The 20,884-nt window shown below is 37.8% G+C and overlaps 1 protein-coding gene and 1 long non-coding RNA gene across 4 annotated transcripts; one reads left to right on the top strand and one right to left on the bottom strand.

The window, feature by feature from the left end:
• Positions 1-273: 273 nt before the first annotated feature.
• On the bottom strand, positions 274-1,342 carry LOC148291234 (uncharacterized). The gene is made up of 2 exons (XM_088245722.1): positions 697-1,342; positions 274-545 (listed from the first exon to the last, which is right to left on the bottom strand). The coding sequence occupies exons 1-2, from the start codon at positions 1,340-1,342 to the stop codon at positions 274-276; spliced, it is 918 nt and encodes a 305-aa protein (XP_088101848.1).
• A 15,154-nt stretch (positions 1,343-16,496) lies between these two features.
• Positions 16,497-20,212, top strand: LOC148291233 (uncharacterized). 3 transcript variants are annotated; one of them, XR_015826070.1, is made up of 5 exons: positions 16,497-17,268; positions 17,595-17,670; positions 17,929-18,259; positions 18,547-18,624; positions 18,765-20,212. It is a non-coding gene; the product is annotated as an uncharacterized LOC148291233 (long non-coding RNA). The 3 variants fall into 3 exon arrangements; XR_015826069.1 differs by having other exon boundaries at positions 16,499-17,268; positions 17,929-18,624; positions 18,765-18,826; positions 19,858-20,212; XR_015826068.1 differs by having other exon boundaries at positions 16,500-17,268; positions 17,929-18,624.
• The last annotated feature ends 672 nt before the right edge of the window (positions 20,213-20,884 follow it).

The raw sequence follows: 20,884 nt of genomic DNA, 5'->3' as shown, positions 1-20,884 counted from the left end.
CATTGTTGAGCCTAACACTTTTGATGAAGCCACTAAATATCTTGAATGGCGTAAAGCTATGCAAATTGAACTTGCTGCCTTGGAAGCTAATCATACATGGACCCTCATGGGCTTGCTTGCTCATAAAAAAGCCATTGGCTACAAGTGAGTCTGTAAAATCAATGGGCATTCTAATGGAACAATTGAACGATGCAAAGCTCACCTCATTGCCAAGGGATATACACAAATGGAAAGGATTGATTATCATGAAACTTTGTCTCATGTTGCCAAGCTTTACCACTGTTCATGTTTTACTTGATACAAATTCATAAATTTAATTACTATAAATTTAACACCTACTTCTTTTCTCCCTCCTATTCTATCATCCTCTCCTCCATCTTCACCAACACCATCTGACTCTACTTCTCTTCGTCCTAGCCACCGAAAGCCACCAGAGGTTATCTTAGTGACTACCATGCTACCAGTCTCAAGTTCATCTTCCCTCTTCCACTCCAGTTCAACACGGCACCACAGTGGCGAAGCCAGGATTTCATGTGTCTGGGGGCCTTTCACAAAATATAAATATTAAAAATTTCGAACTAGACATCAAAACATCAAAAATCATATTGTCTATATTGTCTATTCATTACAATCATAATTGTCCTCGATGAGTTTTCATATTTTGAAATCGTTGCATAACAACCTCGTCATCTATACTATTAAAAATGTCTTGCTCAATATAAGCAACCAAGCAATCATTCATCCACAAATCTCCCATTCGATTGCGTAACCGATTCTTGACAATATTCATAGCAGAAAATACTCGCTCTACACTTGCGGTCGCAACAGGTAGGATTAGTGCTAGTGTCAGAAGCAAGTACACTAAAGGGTAGATCTGATCTTTTTTTGTCTCAACCATCTTTTGCGCAAGATCAGTAATCCCTTTCAATTCTGTAAATTCATTGTTAGAGCTCACGTCCCAAATGTAATTCTCAAGTTGTTCTTCGAGTAGAACCTTTGCTAGTGCTGAATGATTGTTAGTGCTAGTGCTGAATGATTGCATAAAAGTCAATAGAACCTTTGCTTCAAATTTTTGTTCGTAACCTGATCCATCTGTTCTTACAATCTTAAGCACATCTATCACAGACAGGAACATGTTTTCCAAACTAATTAAACAATTATAATGAGAGCTCCATCGTGTATCACTAGACCGCTTAAGATTAGTTTCTTGATTCAGGCCTTGCCCACTTAAGAGCTCATTATTATTGAGTGCTTCAAAAATTGCATCAGCATGCTTTTCTCTCAGCATATCACGGCGCTTAGCAGATGCACCCACAACATTCACCACATTACAAACCAGCATATCACGAAGAAGCATCCATAACTGAAACACGTATATGAACTATTGTTAATGTATGAATTTTGATTAATTCTTTTGGCTTCCCTTGACAATTTTGTAATAGGACTTTTATATGTATTTATCAAGCTCAAGGTTAGATTAAGATTAGCATCTCTAAGTGTTCTTAACTCTCATCTATCCTATGGAGGTTCAAGCAATTTGATAAAGGTAAAATCATGCATTGCATATCATGCATTAAAACTGTTTTCATAAAAGATGACTAGTCATCTTTGCTCAGTGCGATTTCCAGCTGGTTAACCATCTGTTTTGTCCTATTCTATTTTCTCTCTCTGCTGCCATGTGTCAGTCTGACCTAAGGGATTCTTTTGTCTGTAAAAGTAAGAGAATTCCTCATTTGGAAGCCGTCTCTTTTGTGTGAGAGTTTTGGAAAGATTGGCTTGCCATCTTTCTCTTCTTCTTCCTCAAAGAGTAAACCATATATTTCATCTATGAGTTTTTCTAATTGATTTCTTTTTGAAAAACTGCTTTTGAAATATGAATCTGCATCTAGCTATTTAAATCATTCTCTCATATAGATCTAGATTGGAATCGTGACTGATTTCTTCAAGAGTATGGTTTCTTGAAGAAATTGGTCTTTCTCCCTTGAATCCAAAGTTTGGTTTCGGTTTGAGTTGAAGCTTGCAAGCTAGTGCCATGGGATGAATGAGCTGAAGAAGGAGCTGCCATTGCCATGAAGAACTGAGCTTCAAGCTTTGCTAAGTTGGAGAAGAAGATTGCACAAAGGAGGTAAAGCTCATCTTCCTAAATAGATCTAGGTTTTGCTTGAGCTTGCTTGTATTCCTTTGTAAGAATCTTTTTCTACTTAGTGGATTGCCTAGTCGGTTGATGACTCCCAGTTTTTCCCAATGGTGGGTTTCTGGGTAAACAAAACCTGTTTTGCATATCTGTAAATTTATCTGGGTTTCTGTTCTTGGTGGTTGACTAGTCATCTATATATGCTGTTTGCTGTTTACTTGATATTGATGACTTCACACACTTTCACCATAGTTGTTGCTAGCACAGGGGATGCCTAGATTGATGGGTCCTTCTGAGTGCCTAGGTTGTCACTAGTAATCTTCTAGGACTGCAGGTACTCTGTGGCATACTATGTGTGTTCTCTTGATTGTTGAGTTGTTGTGTCTTGTTTGTTTGGTTAAATTTACCCCTCGTCACCTAAGTATCAATTTCAATTGGTATCAGAGCATCAGCTCTTAACACAAATAGAGAGATCCTAGGATTTGTTTTGGTGTTTAGGTGTACTCACTATGGAAAGGGATCGAGTTGCTGGATTTTGCAACTCACCACCTTATTTTGACGGAAATAACTATGCTGCTTGGAGAGAAAAATTTGAGATATTTCTTGATGCTCTTGATGAGTATGCAAGTGTGTATCTCACAAAAGAGTGGGTTGCTCCGGTCAAGACTGTTGAGGGTGAAGTTGTGCCCAAGCCTAGGTCTGAATGGACTGAAGCAGAGGTGTTTGCTGCATATGCAAACAAGAAGGCCAGAAATGCCTTAGTTACAGCTTTGTCCAGCACACAGTTTGCACATATACAACACATCCCAAATGCTAAAAAGGCTTGGGATAAACTAAGGGTGGTTCATGAAGGGGATGACCAAGTTAGAACCCTAAAACTTCAGATGGTGCTTGCACAATTTGAAGAACTTAGGATGTCTGAAACTGAGTCTATTTCTGAGTTCTATGGGAGAGTAGAAATGATCACAAATGAAGCCATGAGTCTTGGTCAACCTATTCAAGAGCTTCTTGTTGTTCAGAAAATTCTTCGTGTTCTACCATCTAGATTTAGAGCAAAGAAAACCGCAATCATGGAGGTCCAAAACTTAAATGAAATTAAGCTTGGCAAGCTTGTAGGAAAATTAAAAACCTATGAGATGGAGTTGAATATGGAAGAAAATGACACTAAAAAATCAAAAAAGTGTTGCACTTCAAGGAGTGCATGTTTCTTCTCTGAAAGGTGGTGAAAAATCCTCAGATTTTGAGGATGAAATGGCCTTGTTTGTCAAAAAATTTAGGAGAATTCTTAAGGATAAGGGAAAGTTTGCTAGAGAGGGTAGCTCTGGTAGTGAGAGACAGTTTAGACCATCAACTGATCGGTCTAATGAGAGGAACAAGGATGTCAAACCTTTCACTAAAGACTTTAGAAAATCTGTCAAGTACTTCACATGTGGAGGCATTAGTCACTATGCTGCTGACTGTGCAAACAGTCAGAAAAAATACTCCACAGGAAAGGACAAGGCCATGAAAGTAAGTTGGAGTGAGAGTGAAAGTGAAGTGTCTCAAGAGGATTCATCTTCCTCTGATAATGAAGACCAACAGGTTGCCTTCGTTGCCTCTGTGCAGCCTGTGTCTGATGATTCTGATTTTGAGTCTGATGACCTGTCATACGAGTCATTAGGAAGAAAATATGATTGCTTGTTCAAAGAGACTTTTTCCTTGAAAGAAGAGAGTCTTAAACTTGAGGCTAATAACCAAGAACTTCAACATGACCTTCTCATCTTAAAAGAAACCAAAAAGGAGTTGAGTGAAAAATTTGAGTCTCTAGAAAAAGAAATTGTTGTACTTGTGTCAATTAGGAGTAATCTTGAAAATCAAGTTAATGTGCTCAAGGAGAGTAACATTGGGTTCCAGAACTCAAACAAACAGCTCCTAGGTGAATTGAATGAATCAAAAAGTAAGATTATATCTATGACCATTGGTGCCACAAAAATTGACAAAATGTTGAATATGGGAAAACTTCATGGGGACAAAGGTGGTCTTGGATTTAATCATTTTGATTCTAAGTTTTCCAGCTCTACCACTAAGTTTGTCAAGTCAAAATCTCCAGCCATTGCATCTCTTGATGTTCAGCAGGTAGTCAAAAAACCTAAGTTTGTTCCGACTTGTCACAGGTGCGGGTTGACTGGTCATATTAGACCAGTCTGTCATATGTACAAAAAGGATAAGACCAGAAAATTGTCTTCAAAATCTAAAAGGAATCCCAGATCTTTGCAAGATCAGGTTGATCATTTGCTAAATGAAGTCACTAAGATTGCCAAACTTGTCTCCCTTAAAATAAGTTCACCCATTGTTCCTAGGTCTACTTGGATTACAAAAGGTCATGACAAATGCCTTGTTGTGCTAAATGCTTTTGCTGCTTCAAATATCAATTCTTGGTACTTTGATAGTGGCTGTTCCAAACACATGTCTGGTGATAGGAGTGTTTTCTCATCTCTCAGCCCTTTTGATGGAGGCACTGTGACTTTTGGTGGAGGTCACAAGTCTCAAGTTGTGGGGAAAGGTACTGTTTGTATCCCTGGTTTACCCGAGCTTAAGAATGTTAGATTTGTTGAGGGTCTCACATCCAATCTCATTAGTGTAAGTCAGCTGTGTGATGATGGAATAGTAGAAGTTAGATACTCCAAGCATGGCTGCAAAATCATTGGAAAGGGTGGCAATGAGATTGTGAGTGTGTCTAGGTCTAGGGATAATTGTTATTGCATTGATGGTGTCAATGATGCCAAAGAAGTTGTTTGCAACAAGGTTGTGAATGAAACAAGTGTCTTGTGGCATCAAAGACTTGGACATGTGAATTTTAGAGACTTGCATAAATTGTCCAAGAGAGAGTTAGTGAATGGTCTACCAAAGCTTGACAAATCTGATCAGCATGTTTGTGAAGGATGTCAAATGGGTAAGCAAGTTAGAGTGTCACACAAAAAGGTCAAACACATTCAAACACATGTAGGTCTTGAACTTGTTCATATGGACCTTGTTGGTCCTATCCAAACCTTGTCCCTTGGTGGAAAGAAATATATTCTGGTCATGGTTGATGATTTCTCTAGGTTCACTTGGGTCTCATTCTTACGTGAGAAATCTGAAACCTTTCAAAGGTTTAAGTCTGTTTGTCATCTTTTGCAAAAAGAGAAAATGACTAGTCATCTGCCACTTGTTAGAATTAGAACAGATCATGGAACTGAATTTGAGAATTCTCAGTTCCTTAAATTTTGTGAAGAAATGGGAATTAAACATGAGTTCTCTGCCCCTATTACACCTCAACAAAATGGTGTTGTGGAGAGAAAAAATAGGGTTCTTGTTGAGATGGCTAGGGTGATGCTAAATAGCAAAAATCTTGCTAAACATTTTTGGGCTGAAGCTGTCAATACAGCTTGTTACATCTCCAACAGGGTGTTTTTGAGGTCTGGTACCAAACAAACTCCCTATGAGATTTGGAAAGGAAAGAAGCCTAATGTGTCATACTTTCGAGTCTTTGGTAGCACATGTTATATTTTGAGAGATAGAGAGCATCTTGCTAAGTTTGATTCTAAGTGTGACAAGGGAATATTTCTAGGGTATTCCACTTCCAGCCGAGCCTATAGAGTGTACGATTGTAAGACAAGAACCATTATTGAATCCATAAATGTCAATATTGATGATTTTGCTGCCTCTACAAAGATGGCTTTAGATGAGGATGGTCTTTTTCCTCCTCCTCTTGAGCATGATCCTCCAGGTCTGGATCTTGTGGTTGACCTGTCAACTTTTGGAAGTTCTGTCCCGATTGCCCTGTCAACCCCTTCAACTTCTAGTTCCATCCCATCTGTCCCGGCTGACAGCTCTCATGCTGTTCATAGTCCTCTCACTCAACCTGAGAGTGTCATTATTGGTCCTCTTAATCAAGGAGTGAGAACTAGGAAACAACTCGCTCAAGAGATTAGCCATGTGTGTTATGTCTCAAAGGAAGAGCCTAAAAATGTGAAAGAGGCCTTGCATCATGGTGAATGGTTTCTTGCAATGCAGGAAGAATTAAATCAATTTGTGAGAAATGATGTTTGGTACCTTGTTCCTAGACCAGTTAACACAAATGTCATAGGCACTAAGTGGATTTTCAAAAATAAAAATGATGAACAAGGTAATGTGGTCCGAAACAAAGCTAGATTGGTTGCTCAAGGATACACTCAAATGGAAGGCATTGATTTTGATGAAACATTTGCCCCTGTTGCAAGATTAGAATCTGTTAGATTACTTCTTGCCATTGCTTGTCACTTGAAATTCAAGCTTTATCAAATGGATGTCAAAACTGCTTTTTTGAATGGTATTTTAAATGAAGAGGTCTATGTTGAGCAACCAAAGGGTTTGGAAGATCCACATCATCCAAATGATGTGTTTCGTTTAAAAGAGGCACTCTATGGTTTGAAACAAGCTCCTAGAGCATGGTATGAGAGGTTATCCTCTCATCTTCTAGGAAATGGATATGTTAGGGGGTCGGTTGACAAAACATTGTTTGTCAAAAGATTTCAAAAAGATGTCTTGATTGCTCAAGTGTATGTTGATGATATTGTGGTTGGTTCTACCTCTGATTTGCATGTTCAAGAGTTTATCCATGTCATGACTAGTGAATTTGAAATGAGTCTTGTGGGTGAGCTTAACTACTTCTTAGGTCTTCAAATCAAGCAAAGCCATGATGGGATTTTTGTTTCTCAATCTAAATATGCAAAAAATCTTGTGAAAAAATTTGGTTTGGAGGGTGCAAAAATTCATAGGGACTTGCTTGGTAAAAATGTGGATCAAACTCTCTATAGAAGCATGATAGGAAGTCTTCTCTACTTGACTGCTAGTAGACCAGACATCTCTTATAGTGTTGGTGTGTGTGCTAGATTTCAGAGTGATCCAAAAGAGTCTCACTTGTTTGCTGTTAAGAGAATCATAAAATATGTGAGTGGGACTGTTGAGTTTGGGTTGTGGTATACCTATGACACTTGTGTCAATCTTGTTGGGTATAGTGATGCTGATTGGGCAGGTTGTAGTAATGATAGGAAGAGCACTTCCGGGGGGGTCTTTTATGTAGGCAACAACCTTGTTGCTTGGCATAGCAACAAACAAAACTCTGTCTCACTATCCACTGCTGAAGCAGAGTATGTTGCAGCTGGGAGTTGCTGCACTCAACTTCTTTGGATGAGACAAATGTTGGATGACTATGGTCTTGCTCAATCTTGCTTTCTAATCTATTGTGACAACATGAGTGCTATAGATATCTCTAAAAATCCTGTTCAACACTCTAGAACAAAGCATATAGACATAAGGCATCATTTTATTAGAGAGCTTGTGGAAGACAAAATTTTAACCTTAGAGTTTGTTCCTTCTGAAAAACAACTTGCAGATATACTCACATACAAATAAAATTTCAAAAAAATAAAAAGGGAAGTGTGACCAATGTAGTCATGGCTCTAGGAAGGTATAAGGTGTTATGTTTGAAGCATCTAGAGCAAAGAGCCGTAAAATTGGGCCATTCAAGCACTTATGTCTGGGATGTGCAAGTGAATCAAAATAAATCTTACAATATTTTGTCTTTAGAGAGTGATGTTACTTGCTTTTTGAGTCTACTCTGATTATGTCTTCACTTTTCATTGTATACTTGTCTCTCCAAGAGAGATATGACCTCATCTTGTATGTCATTTAGCTCTGAACCCCCTATTCCAAAATGTGCCATGTCTCTAAGCATTAGCTGCATTTCATCCTCTCCAAAATGTGCCATGTCTCTTGCGGATGTTGTCTCTAAGAGGAAATTCGTGCTTGAAAGATCTTACCAGTTTGAAGCTCTCCCCTTAGTGGCTCAAGAATCTGCCACTCAGATTTTTGAGCATTATCATCTTCACTCACTCAATGCTCTCTCTGGTAAGTTTAAATCCTCTGTTGTTAGGGAATTTTACTCTAATTTCCCGGCTGAACCCATAGGGTCCAACTTTCAAGTTATTGTTAGGTCTGTGCCTATTATTCTGAAACCGTCTGTAATCAATCGGTTGTTAGGTTTTCGTTCTTTCCCTGGTTTTAATTATGAGAAATTTGCTGCTGTCTCTTCTGAATATACGATTGACTTGTTTAAAACCATGGCTTATCCTGATCAGTCTATGCCTCTGACCTCTAAGGGCCTTCCTATTAAGTCGTATTTGTCACCTTTCTACAAGTTTCTCTGGGATTTTGTTAGGCATAATGTTCTCCCTACCGGGAACAATTCGAATCCCACCTTAGCTGCCTGCCAACTCATGATATCCATGGTGAATCATGATAAAATTCCCCTTGGAGATATTATTTATCATGCTATTCTTGGCAAGACTATCGGTCACGGAACGAAACACAAGGGAACTCTTGTTTTCCCATCTCTTATTCAGCTTGTATGTGAGCGTCATAGGGTGCCCTTTCTTGACTCGGATCAGTGGACTGCTCCCATTGCTCCTTTTGGCAAGGCCTCCCTTGCTCTTAGTCAGAAGGTTTCAAGCTCTTTTCTCTCCTCTGTGTCATCCGCTTCCGCAAATGCCTCTCTCAGAGCTGAGCTTTGCTGCCAAGGAGAAGCACATCCAGCATCTTATGAGCCTCATTCCGTCTTCCTCTGCAGCTGCTGCTACTGCTAAAGTGGATCCTCAAGCTGCTCCTGCCTCGGAGGACTCTGATGCTTCTGCTACATCTGATGAGTCTGCTGATTCTCTGGTTTTTTAGCTAGAGTTTTGATTAGGTTGTATCCTAGATAGGGGGAGTCTTTTTGGACTATTTGGATGGTTTAATTTGTTATCACATTGTGGCGATCATGTGATCTTGGAAGGGTGTCTATTTTGAGCAGATTGGAAGTCTTTGTTTTGTAATTACATTGTGGTTCTTTTCCTTGTTTCTGTTTGAATAGTCTGTGCATCTTGTTAGGGGGAGTTGTTGTTGTCTTGTGTTTGAACAGCTGTAATGTGATTTGTAATCAATCTATGCTTTGTGTTCAAATCAGATTTTATGCCCTCTGTTTTATTTCCTCTACTTGCTGTTTTATTTCCTTGCCTTTTTTATCTTTCCTTATCAACAAGGGGGAGAACACTCTCAACCCCTTATTGCACATATTGCATATGGTTTAAAATTTAAAATTCTGAGATATAATATGCTTGTCTTGTGCTGGAAGTTTGGTTACTGTTTTTGCAGGTACTTCTTTTAATCATCTTCTTAGGATTGGTTTTGGGTTGAGTGTTCATGAGAGAGTGTGTTGTCAAGGAAAGCCAAAAAGGGGGAGATTGTTAATGTATGAATTTTGATTAATTCTTTTGGCTTCCCTTGACAATTTTGTAATAGGACTTTTATATGTATTTATCAAGCTCAAGGTTAGATTAAGATTAGCATCTCTAAGTGTTCTTAACTCTCATCTATCCTATATATGGAGGTTCAAGCAATTTGATAAAGGTAAAATCATGCATTGCATATCATGCATTAAGACTGTTTCCATAAAAGATGACTAGTCATCTTTGCTCAGTGCGATTTCCAGCTGGTTAACCATTTGTTTTGTCCTATTCTATTTTCTCTCTCTGCTGCCATGTGTCAGTCTGACCTAAGGGATTCTTTTGTCTGTAAAAGCAAGAGAATTCCTCATTTGGAAGCCGTCTCTTTTGTGTGGGAGTTTTGGAAAGATTGGCTTGCCATCTTTCTCTTCTTCTTCATCAAAGAGTAAACCATATATTTCATCTATGAGTTTTTCTAATTGATTTCTTTTTGAAAAACTGCTTTTGAAATATGAATCTGCATCTAGCTATTTAAATCATTCTCTCATATAGATCTAGATCGGATTCGTGACTGATTTCTTCAAGAGTGTGGTTTCTTGAAGAAATTGGTCTTTCTCCCTTGAATCCAAAGTTTGGTTTCGGTTTGAGTTGAAGCTTGCAAGCTAGTGCCATGGGATGAACGAGCTGAAGAAGGAGCTGCCATTGCCATGAAGAACTGAGCTTCAAGCTTTGCTAAGTTGGAGAAGAAGATTGCACAAAGGAGGTAAAGCTCATCTTCCTAAATAGATCTAGGTTTTGCTTGAGCTTGCTTGTATTCCTTTGTAAGAATCTTTTTCTACTTAGTGGATTGCCTAGTCGGTTGATGACTCCCAGTTTTTCCCAATGGTGGGTTTCTGGGTAAACAAAACCTGTTTTGTATATCTGTAAATTTATCTGGGTTTCTGTTCTTGGTGGTTGACTAGTCATCTATATATGTTGTTTGCTGTTTACTTGATATTGATGACTTCACACACTTTCACCATAGTTGTTGCTAGCACAGGGGATGCCTAGATTGATGGGTCCTTCTGAGTGCCTAGGTTGTCACTAGTAATCTTCTATGACTGCAGGTACTCTGTGGCATACTCTGTGTGTTCTCTTGATTGTTGAGTTGTTGTGTCTTGTTTGTTTAGTTAAATTTACCCCTCGTCACCTAAGTATCAATTTCAACTATATTTAAATCGAAACAATTATGAACATCTTCTCAAACTTATAAACCGAAGCAAATTGAGCATTCAATTCAAAGCAATATATTAATCAAACCAATAGAGAATCATACATATAGAAATTTATAAAATAAAATTAAAATTTCACCAACACAAGTTCACAATTGCATTAAAGGGATAATGAATTACATACTACACAAGAAAAATTACAAGGGATAGACAAATACGTACTTGGAGTTGAATAGCGATTTACCAAATATCGCCAAAGCCTTTTTCCTTTGGTAATCTACACATAAATTGAAAGACCCATTAATATCAATAGAAATAATAAAAAACTTGATAATATAATTAGAATTTGAGAAGAAAAAAAAAAACTCACAAGTAACTGGTTGTTTCTGACTCAAGAAAAGAGAAAAAGGCTTAGGTTTATTGATTTATACTAGAAGGCAATATTTAATAATAATAATAATTCTAATCCTTTTAGGAATAGGTAGTGTATAAATTAATTCTAATCCCGTCGTCTTTTGCCTTTTTTGTAGTAGTGATGACTTAAACGCCACAATGAGTCTATGACTTGACTTTTTTGGCTGAAGCCTTCTTTGGCCCATATCCATATGGCTTCAGACTTCTAATACTAGTACTAATTTTTTTTTATAATAAAATTTCAGTGGGGGCCAGTGACTGCACTGGTCCCCAAGTGCCTCCGCCACTGCGGCACCAGGTACCCTTTTTCCCATTATTTATCTTATGACAAATTCTCTATTAAACATAAAAGTTTTCTTGCTTCTATTACTATCATTGTTGAGCCTAACACTTTTGATGAAGCCACTAAATATCCTTAATAGCGTAAAGCTATGCAAAGTGAACTTGCTGCCTTGGAAGTTAATCATCATACATGGACCCTCATGGCCTTGTGTAACATCCCGGTCCTAAAAAGAAGTAAAATAATTAATTTAAGAGGAAATAATTTGGAGTAAACAATAAAATAAAATGATTTGAATTAATTAAGGTTTTTGAAAATTTAAAATATTATTTAATTTAAAAAGGGTCAAAAAGGTCATTTTAAGTTCGGGAAGGAATTTGGGAATTTCGATTGTACCGGTGCGAAGATCACGTCGAAACGAGTCCGTAGACACGTAGTGGGCTCAGATCGGAGTTATAACGAGGAAAGTACGATCTAAATACTTGGAGGGGCAAATTTGTAATTTGGAAAAACTGGTTTTAAAACCAGAATTTCTCCCTCTCTCTCTTTCTCCCTCTGGTTTTCACGACAGCAGCCCCCCCCCCCCCCCCCCCTCTTTTATTTTTGAAACAGCCGGTGGCTTCCAAGAGCCACCGCCGCCGCCACACCGGACCACCGGCCACGAGACCGGTCCCAATCGAACCGCCACCTCCTCCTCTCTCTTCCCCGGCCAGCACAGCCCTCGGAGCCGATGAATCCCGCCAGAAAACGCAGAAAAACGGCCGGAAATTTCAGAAACTTTGGGTCGCTCGTTCTCCCTCAATTCTCCACCAAATTGGACGAGTGAGGTATGGTTTTTGGACTACTTTTCGTGCTCTAGCTGCCTATGGGATAGGATTCCAGAAATTTTGAGAGTTTGTAGTCCGTTTTGTGAATTTAAATTCTGCCGGTTTTCAGTTAGAATTTCCGGCCACTTCCGGCCACTTTTTGGCCATAGCTCAAGAACAAAAGTGACTCCAAATTAGGTGTATTAGCTAAGGTAGGAGTTTGGAGTCAAGATGTTAAGTTTTTCCGGCGAGTGGTTATCGCTTTGGACACCCACGTGCTGTCGGCGCGTGTGGTGTGGCACTGTAGCAGAGAGACATTTTTATCCTAAAATGATCTCCTGGTTGTCACGAGCGCGTAGGAATTTACGGAACTCAACTCGGATAACGTTTGAACCCCGAACGGATTTTACATATTGTGTGAATTCCGGGTTCGATATGTTAGAACCGTTGGATCGCTTCCAATTTAATATATGTTAATCTAGGTATTCCTAGGATTGTGTAGGATTTCACGGATCGTGAATCGGAGTCCCGGATGTTCCGATTCAATAAGTTAAAGTTTGTATTTTTACGATAATCGTCCGATCGTGCGATCGTGAGTGATCCGACCGTCGGATTCGGACCAAACTTGAAGGATAGGTTTATTAAACCTTGTGGAACCCTTAGGGATGTTCGGATCGAAATATGGAGGTCGTGGGGCCCGCGGGCCCGGTTGACCAAATTTAGAAAGTTTGACTCTCGGTTGACCGTGAGTCTTCCGAGGTAGTTTCATACTTCGAAAAGTATTAGAATGACCTTGTAAACGAGTGTTAATTGTTATTTGAGTTATTTGGATTATATTGGGAGTATGAGCTTGTTTATAATATCCTATGGGATACTCGATTCGTAGAGTTGTGAAAGTGAGTCTTGGGACTCGGTTATGTTTATTAGGAAAAGAATGGGTATTGCTTTCAAATAAATGGCATGGTTTTAAGATGGAAATGTTATGCATATGAATTAAATGGTTTATTGTAATGCACTTTATATTTAATAGTCGAGATTATTACTTTGTAAAGTATTTGTGATATATTTGTGGATTTGATATGTTTGAGGGTCTTGGAGTTTATATATATAATATTTGAGAAAACACTATCTTAGGTATTTCCCCGGTTATGGGTTTTATGTTTGAGAGTTATTTGTCTACTATGAATATGTATTTTATTTTGGGAAAATTGAACTAAGGATGGGAATATTATTTATATAATATTTATATAAGGATTACGAACTCCACCATCATACGTACCTCCCCCTTGGATTATGATTTTTGGAAACAGTGGATATGGACACTGGGATACATGGAAATGGATATATGGATATGGTTTGGTTACTATTCACACACGTGCCGTGTTTCGGGCGTGTGGGCTTTCTTGGTCACGGATCCTGGAATTGTGGGATGCCGGAAAAATTGTGGATATGGTTTGGATATGATGGAACCCTTAATTGGGTAGTCTGCGCGCGTAGGACTGTTTACAGGCGTACGGGTCTTGATTCTTCGTCCGTACGTGCTGGCTGAGAGTTAGTCCCCCAGTTGGACGGCTCGTCCCTAGCCACATGTCCGTTTGAGGGCTGATAATTGTGAGCTAGTCAACAATCCCCTGTTGGATTGTTCTCCCCAGTACATGATGTGCAACATCACATGTACCTCCCCTTGGATACTGATACATGGAAATTGTGAATGTGGTCTGGATATGATGGAACCCTTAATTGGGTAGTCTGCGCGCGTAGGACTGTTTACAGGCGTACGGGTCTTGATTCTTCGTCCGTACGTGCTGGCTGAGAGTTAGTCCCCCGGTTGGACGGCTCGTCCCTAGCCACATGTTGTTTGAGGGCTGTTAAATGTGGACTAGTCAAACGATCCCCTGTTGGATTGTTTTCCCCTGGTACATGATGATGGTGAGAGGTGAGTGTTATTATATTACATATATGTATATATGGTTTTGATTCTGGTTTGAGATTCGTAAGTTTGTACTTTGTGAGTACCCTGTTTATATACGAAAGTATAAGCCCTGGATTTGGGCAGTGTTGTTTGGCACCATACGCCTTGGATAGGGTATGGTTGCGGGATTGAACTGTTATAAAGGGAGTAATTTGATGATGTGTTCATTGAACATACGCCTTGGATAGGGTATGGTTGTGGGGTTTGAACTGATATAAAGAAAGAGATTGAGAATGTGTTCTTTGTATTTTTGTCGGAAATTGGAGTTGTGTTAAATCTGAAATGTATTGTTGGTTGTATTTCAAATAATTGTATATTATCGGAGTTGTGACTGTTCATATGAGAACTACGTGTGGCTTGATCCCTTGTCCAAGGGTACGTAGGCAGCCTGGGGTCTCATCAGGCGCAGCCGCGAAATATGATTGTGTTTAAAGGGTTTGATCGATTCTGTGTATGTGATTTTCGATGTGATTGTCAGATTTGAATCTGGTTTAATGGTTTCCGTGGTATTTATAAAGTTGTTTGAGACCATTAATTGTTAGGTTTATGTATTGTTCGACTTAAGAATATTGTTGGTGTTGTTTCGAATTATCTGAAGGCCGAGGGCCGATTTAATGAATCGCATGAGATTAAATTGTGCGTGCTGCCTGTTGGGATATTAAAATGTGAATTTTATGCAGGTTGAAAATTTGGGAAATGTTCGATTTACAGGGGAGACTCTGCCGAAATTTCGGTAGGAACTCCCGTGCCCTTAATCCTTTATGGAAAAGAGGATATAGTTTCAATAAGTAGGCCTGACATCGGGTGATGTCGGGAATTCCACAGGATTCGTCTCGGATTTCAAGAAATTCGGGGCTGGTCTTGTCACCTTGCCTGCTCATAAAAATGCCATTGGATGCGCAAGTGAGTCTGTAAAATCAATGGGCATTCTAATGGAACTATTGAACAATGCAAAGCTCACCTCGTTGCCAAGGGATATACACAAATGGAAAGGATTGATTATCATGAAACTTTGTCTCATGTTGCCAAGCTTACCACTGTTCATGTTTTACTTGATACAAATTCATAAATTTAATTACTATACTCTATTATTTTACATATCACATTAACTATCTATTCATCATTGATACTAGCAAAAGATATTGCATGTACTTAGTTAAATATACACACTAAAAAAATTAAAATGGTAGTTTATTACTACAAGCAAAGTCAAAATAGGACAAAAAGAGAGTATGTAGTAATAATAGTGGAAAAGGGAGAGAAGAAAAACATTAAAGGCACTTTGTTAGTTAAGAAACCCAAGGTCTCAAGAACACTGAGAGGGGGCATAGGACCCCCCCGGGCCTTAGCTCCTCCGCCCCTGCACTACCTGGGAGATCGATGTCCATTGAATTTCAAGCACTCAGAATGGGCAAAATTCTGTCTTTAGGACATTGGCAATCCACAAACCTCTATCTACTCAATAAATCATTGTTACCTTTCTTTTACTGTAATATATATTGTCTTTATTGCACTTTAGTTTAATATGTTGTTTTATATTTATAATATTTACTGCATTAATATTTTGATCCAATAACATAAGTCACAAACTGATTTTTCCTAACCAAACTACACTGAGCCCAACCCTATCCATCCATTATTGGTGGTGGCCAGGGGCGGCCCTGAGGGTGTGCAAGTGGTGTTACCGCACAGGGCCCCAAATTTTTTTCACGTATATTATATACTCGAGCGTGAAGGACAATAACACAAATTGTATTTGGTTGTGTTGGAGTTTAGCGCCATGATTTTAGTAGGCAAGTTAGGTTCAAGTTCGTATTATGTCATTTAGTTTTTGTATTTTTACATTTCTACTCATTCTCTCCAATCAACCAAATTTTTTTGCAGTGTATGTTTTCACCCACTCAAAACAAGACCAAAAAAAAAAGTTCTTGTCTTCTTCTTCCTCTTCCTCTTCCTTTTTCTCAAATTATTTTTTATAAGTTCCTTTTCTCAAATTAAAACATTAAAACTTTTATGAATTTGATTTACGATTGCCATTGCATGCTAATCGATGATGAATTTTAGTTTTACAAAAAATAATTTATGGCATTAAGTCATGGCAAAAATTTTTATATTATAAATATATGGGAGGGCTCCCGTTTATGTTTCGTATAGGGCCCTCAAAATCTCAGGACCGGCACTGGTGGCTTCCCCCTCCCCCCCCCTCCCGGCACCTCATTCGAAGTCCAATGTAAAAAAAAATGCAATTCATTATTTTTTTTCTAAAAAAAATTCAGTGGTCAGCGAATAAATACTATAGGTACTCTTACAAATTAGTTTGTTCAACATTTTAGTTTATTCAATTTGCCAAATCATCGGTATGAAAGAAAATTCTGATTTTGAGTAGATAAAGATTGGTGCATCATAAATGTACAGTTGAAAAAAATAACGCCGCGGCTCAGGTGGGAACTCCTTTTTGCGAACCCCTATTTGCTGCTTCATCTCAGCCATCAAAGTAATCTCAACGGCTGGAAAGAAAAAAAGAGCTTACAATAGAAATGGGTACGCTGCAATTCCCCTTAAGGCACGTATCCTGGCACGCCTTTTCAAATCCCGCCTTTTTCCATCCAATCGCGCCTATTTTTTTCGGACTCCCTCTTTTTCCTCTCAGACAAATTCTCCTCTCTCTCTCACCTGTTTATTCTCTCTGTGAGTGGCGATTGGGTTAGGGTTGATAACAGTTACTGTTCACGTTTTTCCCATCTCCTTCACCTCCTCCACGCACATAGTACCCATACACCGACATCGCCTCCCTCAGACATCTATGAATCCCAAGAAAATCTTTAAGTTTTTAGAATTCTAACCTTCAAATATATTTCATAAAATCCTAATTTTAATTTTTGTGTTCATTCTCTCTCACGACTGCCTTCCTTGCCCGCCAGTGTAGGAGGTAAAGTGAGGGGCCTTGGCTCTGTCTTGGGCCTGTTTCCCTGTTACTTGGATCTGTTACTCTATTTTGCTGTTTCAGTGAGCTTTTGTTGTTGTTTGGGATCGTAAGATGTTTTTCCGTAGACTAGTTTTGGCCTCGACGGCTCTCTTTCTCGCCGGCGCTCTCTTTCTTGATGTCTCTCTCTCTCTCTCTCTCTCTCTGGTTCGCTCGGTCTCGCGCTCTCTCTCCATGGGAGCCTCCCTTCCTCCATGGATCCATAGGTAACAACTGTCCTTCCTTCTCTTATTATTATTTTCTATGTTTTTTGAAAATTCAATTTCTATGTCCCTAATTTGATTTAGGGTTAAAATGTTTGGGTATTTAATTGTAAATTATCTGTGAAAATCATTATTTTTTTGTATATATTTTCGGTATTTAATTGTATATTTGGGTATTTAATTGTATAATTATCTGTAAATTATGACTGTCAAATTCCCTTGAAGTTCCATTTTTTTGATCAAATTAGGCACTTTTCAGTTCAGTTGTTGGTTTTTTAATGCGAACCTACACTGAGTTTTACCCGTGCAATTTCATTATTCACATTTAGGAAACACTGACTCTCTCTCGCCGGCTCTCTCTTTCGACTGGTCTCTCTCACCGTCAAACCTTCCTCTATTCCATAGGTAACAAATGTCCTTCGTCCTCCTAGAATTATTTTCTATAATTTTTGAAAAATCAATTTATATATCCCTAATTTGATTTAGGGTTAAAATATTTGTGTATTTAATTGTAAATTATATGCGAAATCATTATCTTTTTCTATATATTTTCGATTTACATAGAAATATTAGTGATTATATGTGGATATGCGTTTGTTCCTCAATTGTTTATGAGATTCTAAATCAGATGTCCTGTTGTTTGTGATTTGTTGTTGTAACAAGAGATGAGAATCAGATCTCTTGGTGTTTGTGATGACTTTACCTTCCAACTTCCTACCAACTGTATTATGTTAATGGAAATTACAGAAACCCATTTGATTGAAACTTGGCAACAAAGAGAATGCTCTGTGTAAGTTTCTGAACCAATATTTCTTTTTTGCTTTTTCTCCGTTTCCTTTGTATCTGCCAGGAAATGCATTTAATTATTCACTATCGATGTGACTTGGGCAACAGATGAGATGAATAAGGGCATTTTGTTGATATGGGGCAGTATTATGAGATAAATATGCAATATTTTGCTGATAATTCAAAGCTTAAGAAACATGGCTGTAAGGTGAGAAAACACTATCTCTAACTTAGCACAAAAGTATTGGCAAAATGTGAATTATGCCATTTTTACGTTTTGTTTCTCCATCAATTTGATGACTTTGTATCTGTATTCAGTTTTAAGTTTTAACAGGTTTGACCACCTAAGCTGTCTCCACCACCACCATATCCCTTTAGTTTTCTAATTGTTAATTTAGTTTGTTATGTAATTTTGATATATTGTTCATGTTTGGATAGTGTTTGAGTTTTTCTATTTCTAGTTTAAGCCTCAATCTAAAACTGTGATGTGTACAGGTTTTCTGTTTTCTTAAAAAAATAGAACAGAGACTTTGGCACATCTTTTCTCAAATCGGCTGATTCCTTTGCTGCAATGTATGTCCCTCTCCTTATTGATTGTTTTTTCACAAATTTTATGCTAATTTTTTTGGGTACATGTATGTTTGTGGATACTGGTGATTTTGGATATAAGGTTAACAGTTGATCCTACGTTTCTTTTATTTGTATTGTCACAGAGGTCAAGGCCCTCCTACTGCAAACTCTCCTTCTTTTGGTCCTTCCCTTTGAGCTCAAAATGGTTAGCGTGCTCCATTATAGCCTTTAGTACAGTTGGAGTTGGATTAATAAATCTAATGGTTTCTGATGCACTATTGATGGGTTACTGATACAATATTGACAAATTATGCACGTGTTATTACTGATAAAATAGACTAGAGTGATAATCTATTCACCTGTTGTTGACAAATTATTGATGGCTTCTTGGCATTCATAAGTATCCTAAAAGGTAGCTTCAACTATGATGTGTGAAAATAAAATTTTAACTTTGGGAAATTTGAAGTAATAATTGGAGGAAGAGTTGTTGTAAGGGAGAGTAATGGTGGTCAACATAGTAGTATTGGTAGTATAGAAATAAACTTGACTTTGAGAAATTATTTGAAATTTATGTCAAAATTATATTTTAAGGCTTAAAAGATGAAGGAAATGTGATTAGAAGTTTGTAGGATTTTTTGGTGAATGTGTCTAATTTTGTATGAATTTATTATGATTTTTGGAAGTTAAAGCATTGGAAAATACTAATAAATTAAAGAGAATGACACATGGCAGCGTCAGATTGATGCATCATCAGAGTTTTTGACATGTGTCAGTATCATGTAGCAATACGTGTCATCACAGGTTCAATTTTGTATCTTAAACTTCAAAAATTCACACAAAAAAATGATGAAAAATCAGAAAAATGCACCAAAAATTTATAGAAACTTATTGATATCTGCCAATGATAACGAGAGCAGTACTGATAGCACCTCCCTTCCAGTTCCTTTACTAGTAAGGGAAGCCATCACCATGGCACATTATCTTCGACTATGATGTGTGAAAATAAAATTTTGAAGTTGGGAAATTTGAAGTAATAATTGGAGAAAGAGTTGTTGTAAGGGAGAGTAATGATGTTCAACATAGTATTATTGTTAGTATAGAACTTTCAGAAATTATTTGAATTTTTTATATTTAAAAATTATATTTTCAACTTAAAAGATAACAAAATGCCACAAGGAATTCATAGGATTTTAACGATATTTTGTCGTTGTTGTAGCTCATCATCTTTTGAAACAGATGTGGCTGCTTCAGTTGCTGAGAATATGCACCCTACGTAGAAGACGCAGAATAGTGAACGTATTGTGCAGCCTAATCCGACAAAGGCATTTTTGCAAGACTTTGATTTAATGCACGGACCCTGCATTTGAGTAGTTATCGTTACATTTTCACATGATTGTTGAGTTTTAATCAATCGTTTGTGAGACTTTTTTTTTTGGGTCTGAATCGTTTGTGAGACTTATGTATGTTCATATCTGATACTGAAGGTTAATCTAAAATTGACATAAACTAGCCTGTACTTGTGTTGAAGCCATAGTGAATCCATTGGGAAACAGATAAACACACTCAAACATGCTCCAAAGTAATCTGAGAAGCTGAAACCATTTTTTGAAGTCGAACGCAGTCAATAGAGTATCAACCGGCATTCTGCTGTGTCAGTCAGTTGTTCCATTATGCTTCATTAAGCTCCAATCTTGGTTATGAAAATTTGGATCTAACAGTTGATGTACATGTGGTGGAGGATTTGCCTCCATTTTTAAGCTTGTAGAAAAAAATTAAAATGCATTTCTAATAGTGTAATACGATGCTCAAAAAATGGAGACACCCAAAGCGGATGGAGACATTCATTCCGTGCTAAGTTGGGAATTCACACCTAAAGCAATAGTTGGGAATCACGCTGTGCTCCATATTAAACAATGTGCTCTCACAAGTTGTTTTCATACTACAAAACCCTTATCTTGCATTCATGCATGGAAAAACTTGGATGCAACAACCATTATGTTGTAAGTAATACAAAGGACATATAATTGAAACCAAAAACCTTTCTTCTGATACTCTGTTTAGCAAATTTTAACAAAAATTTAAAAAACAAAGCAAATGAGCCAGCAACATAACACAAGTAAATGAAACGATGAGTTCGAATAAAATTGAACAAGAAAATGATTTTAATGTATGAAAGTGGTTGTTAACCTCCGATGTCCCAACATCTGTTGGAAATCCCTCTTTAGTGTGAAGTCAAGATATGCGGCTGGTATTTTTCCCTTTG

This window comes from Prunus avium, chromosome 8 (assembly GCF_965620075.1).
Source record: "Prunus avium chromosome 8, drPruAviu1.hap1.1, whole genome shotgun sequence".
Lineage (NCBI taxonomy): Eukaryota > Viridiplantae > Streptophyta > Magnoliopsida > Rosales > Rosaceae > Prunus > Prunus avium.
This window is presented reverse-complemented; position numbering and strand designations above follow the sequence as displayed.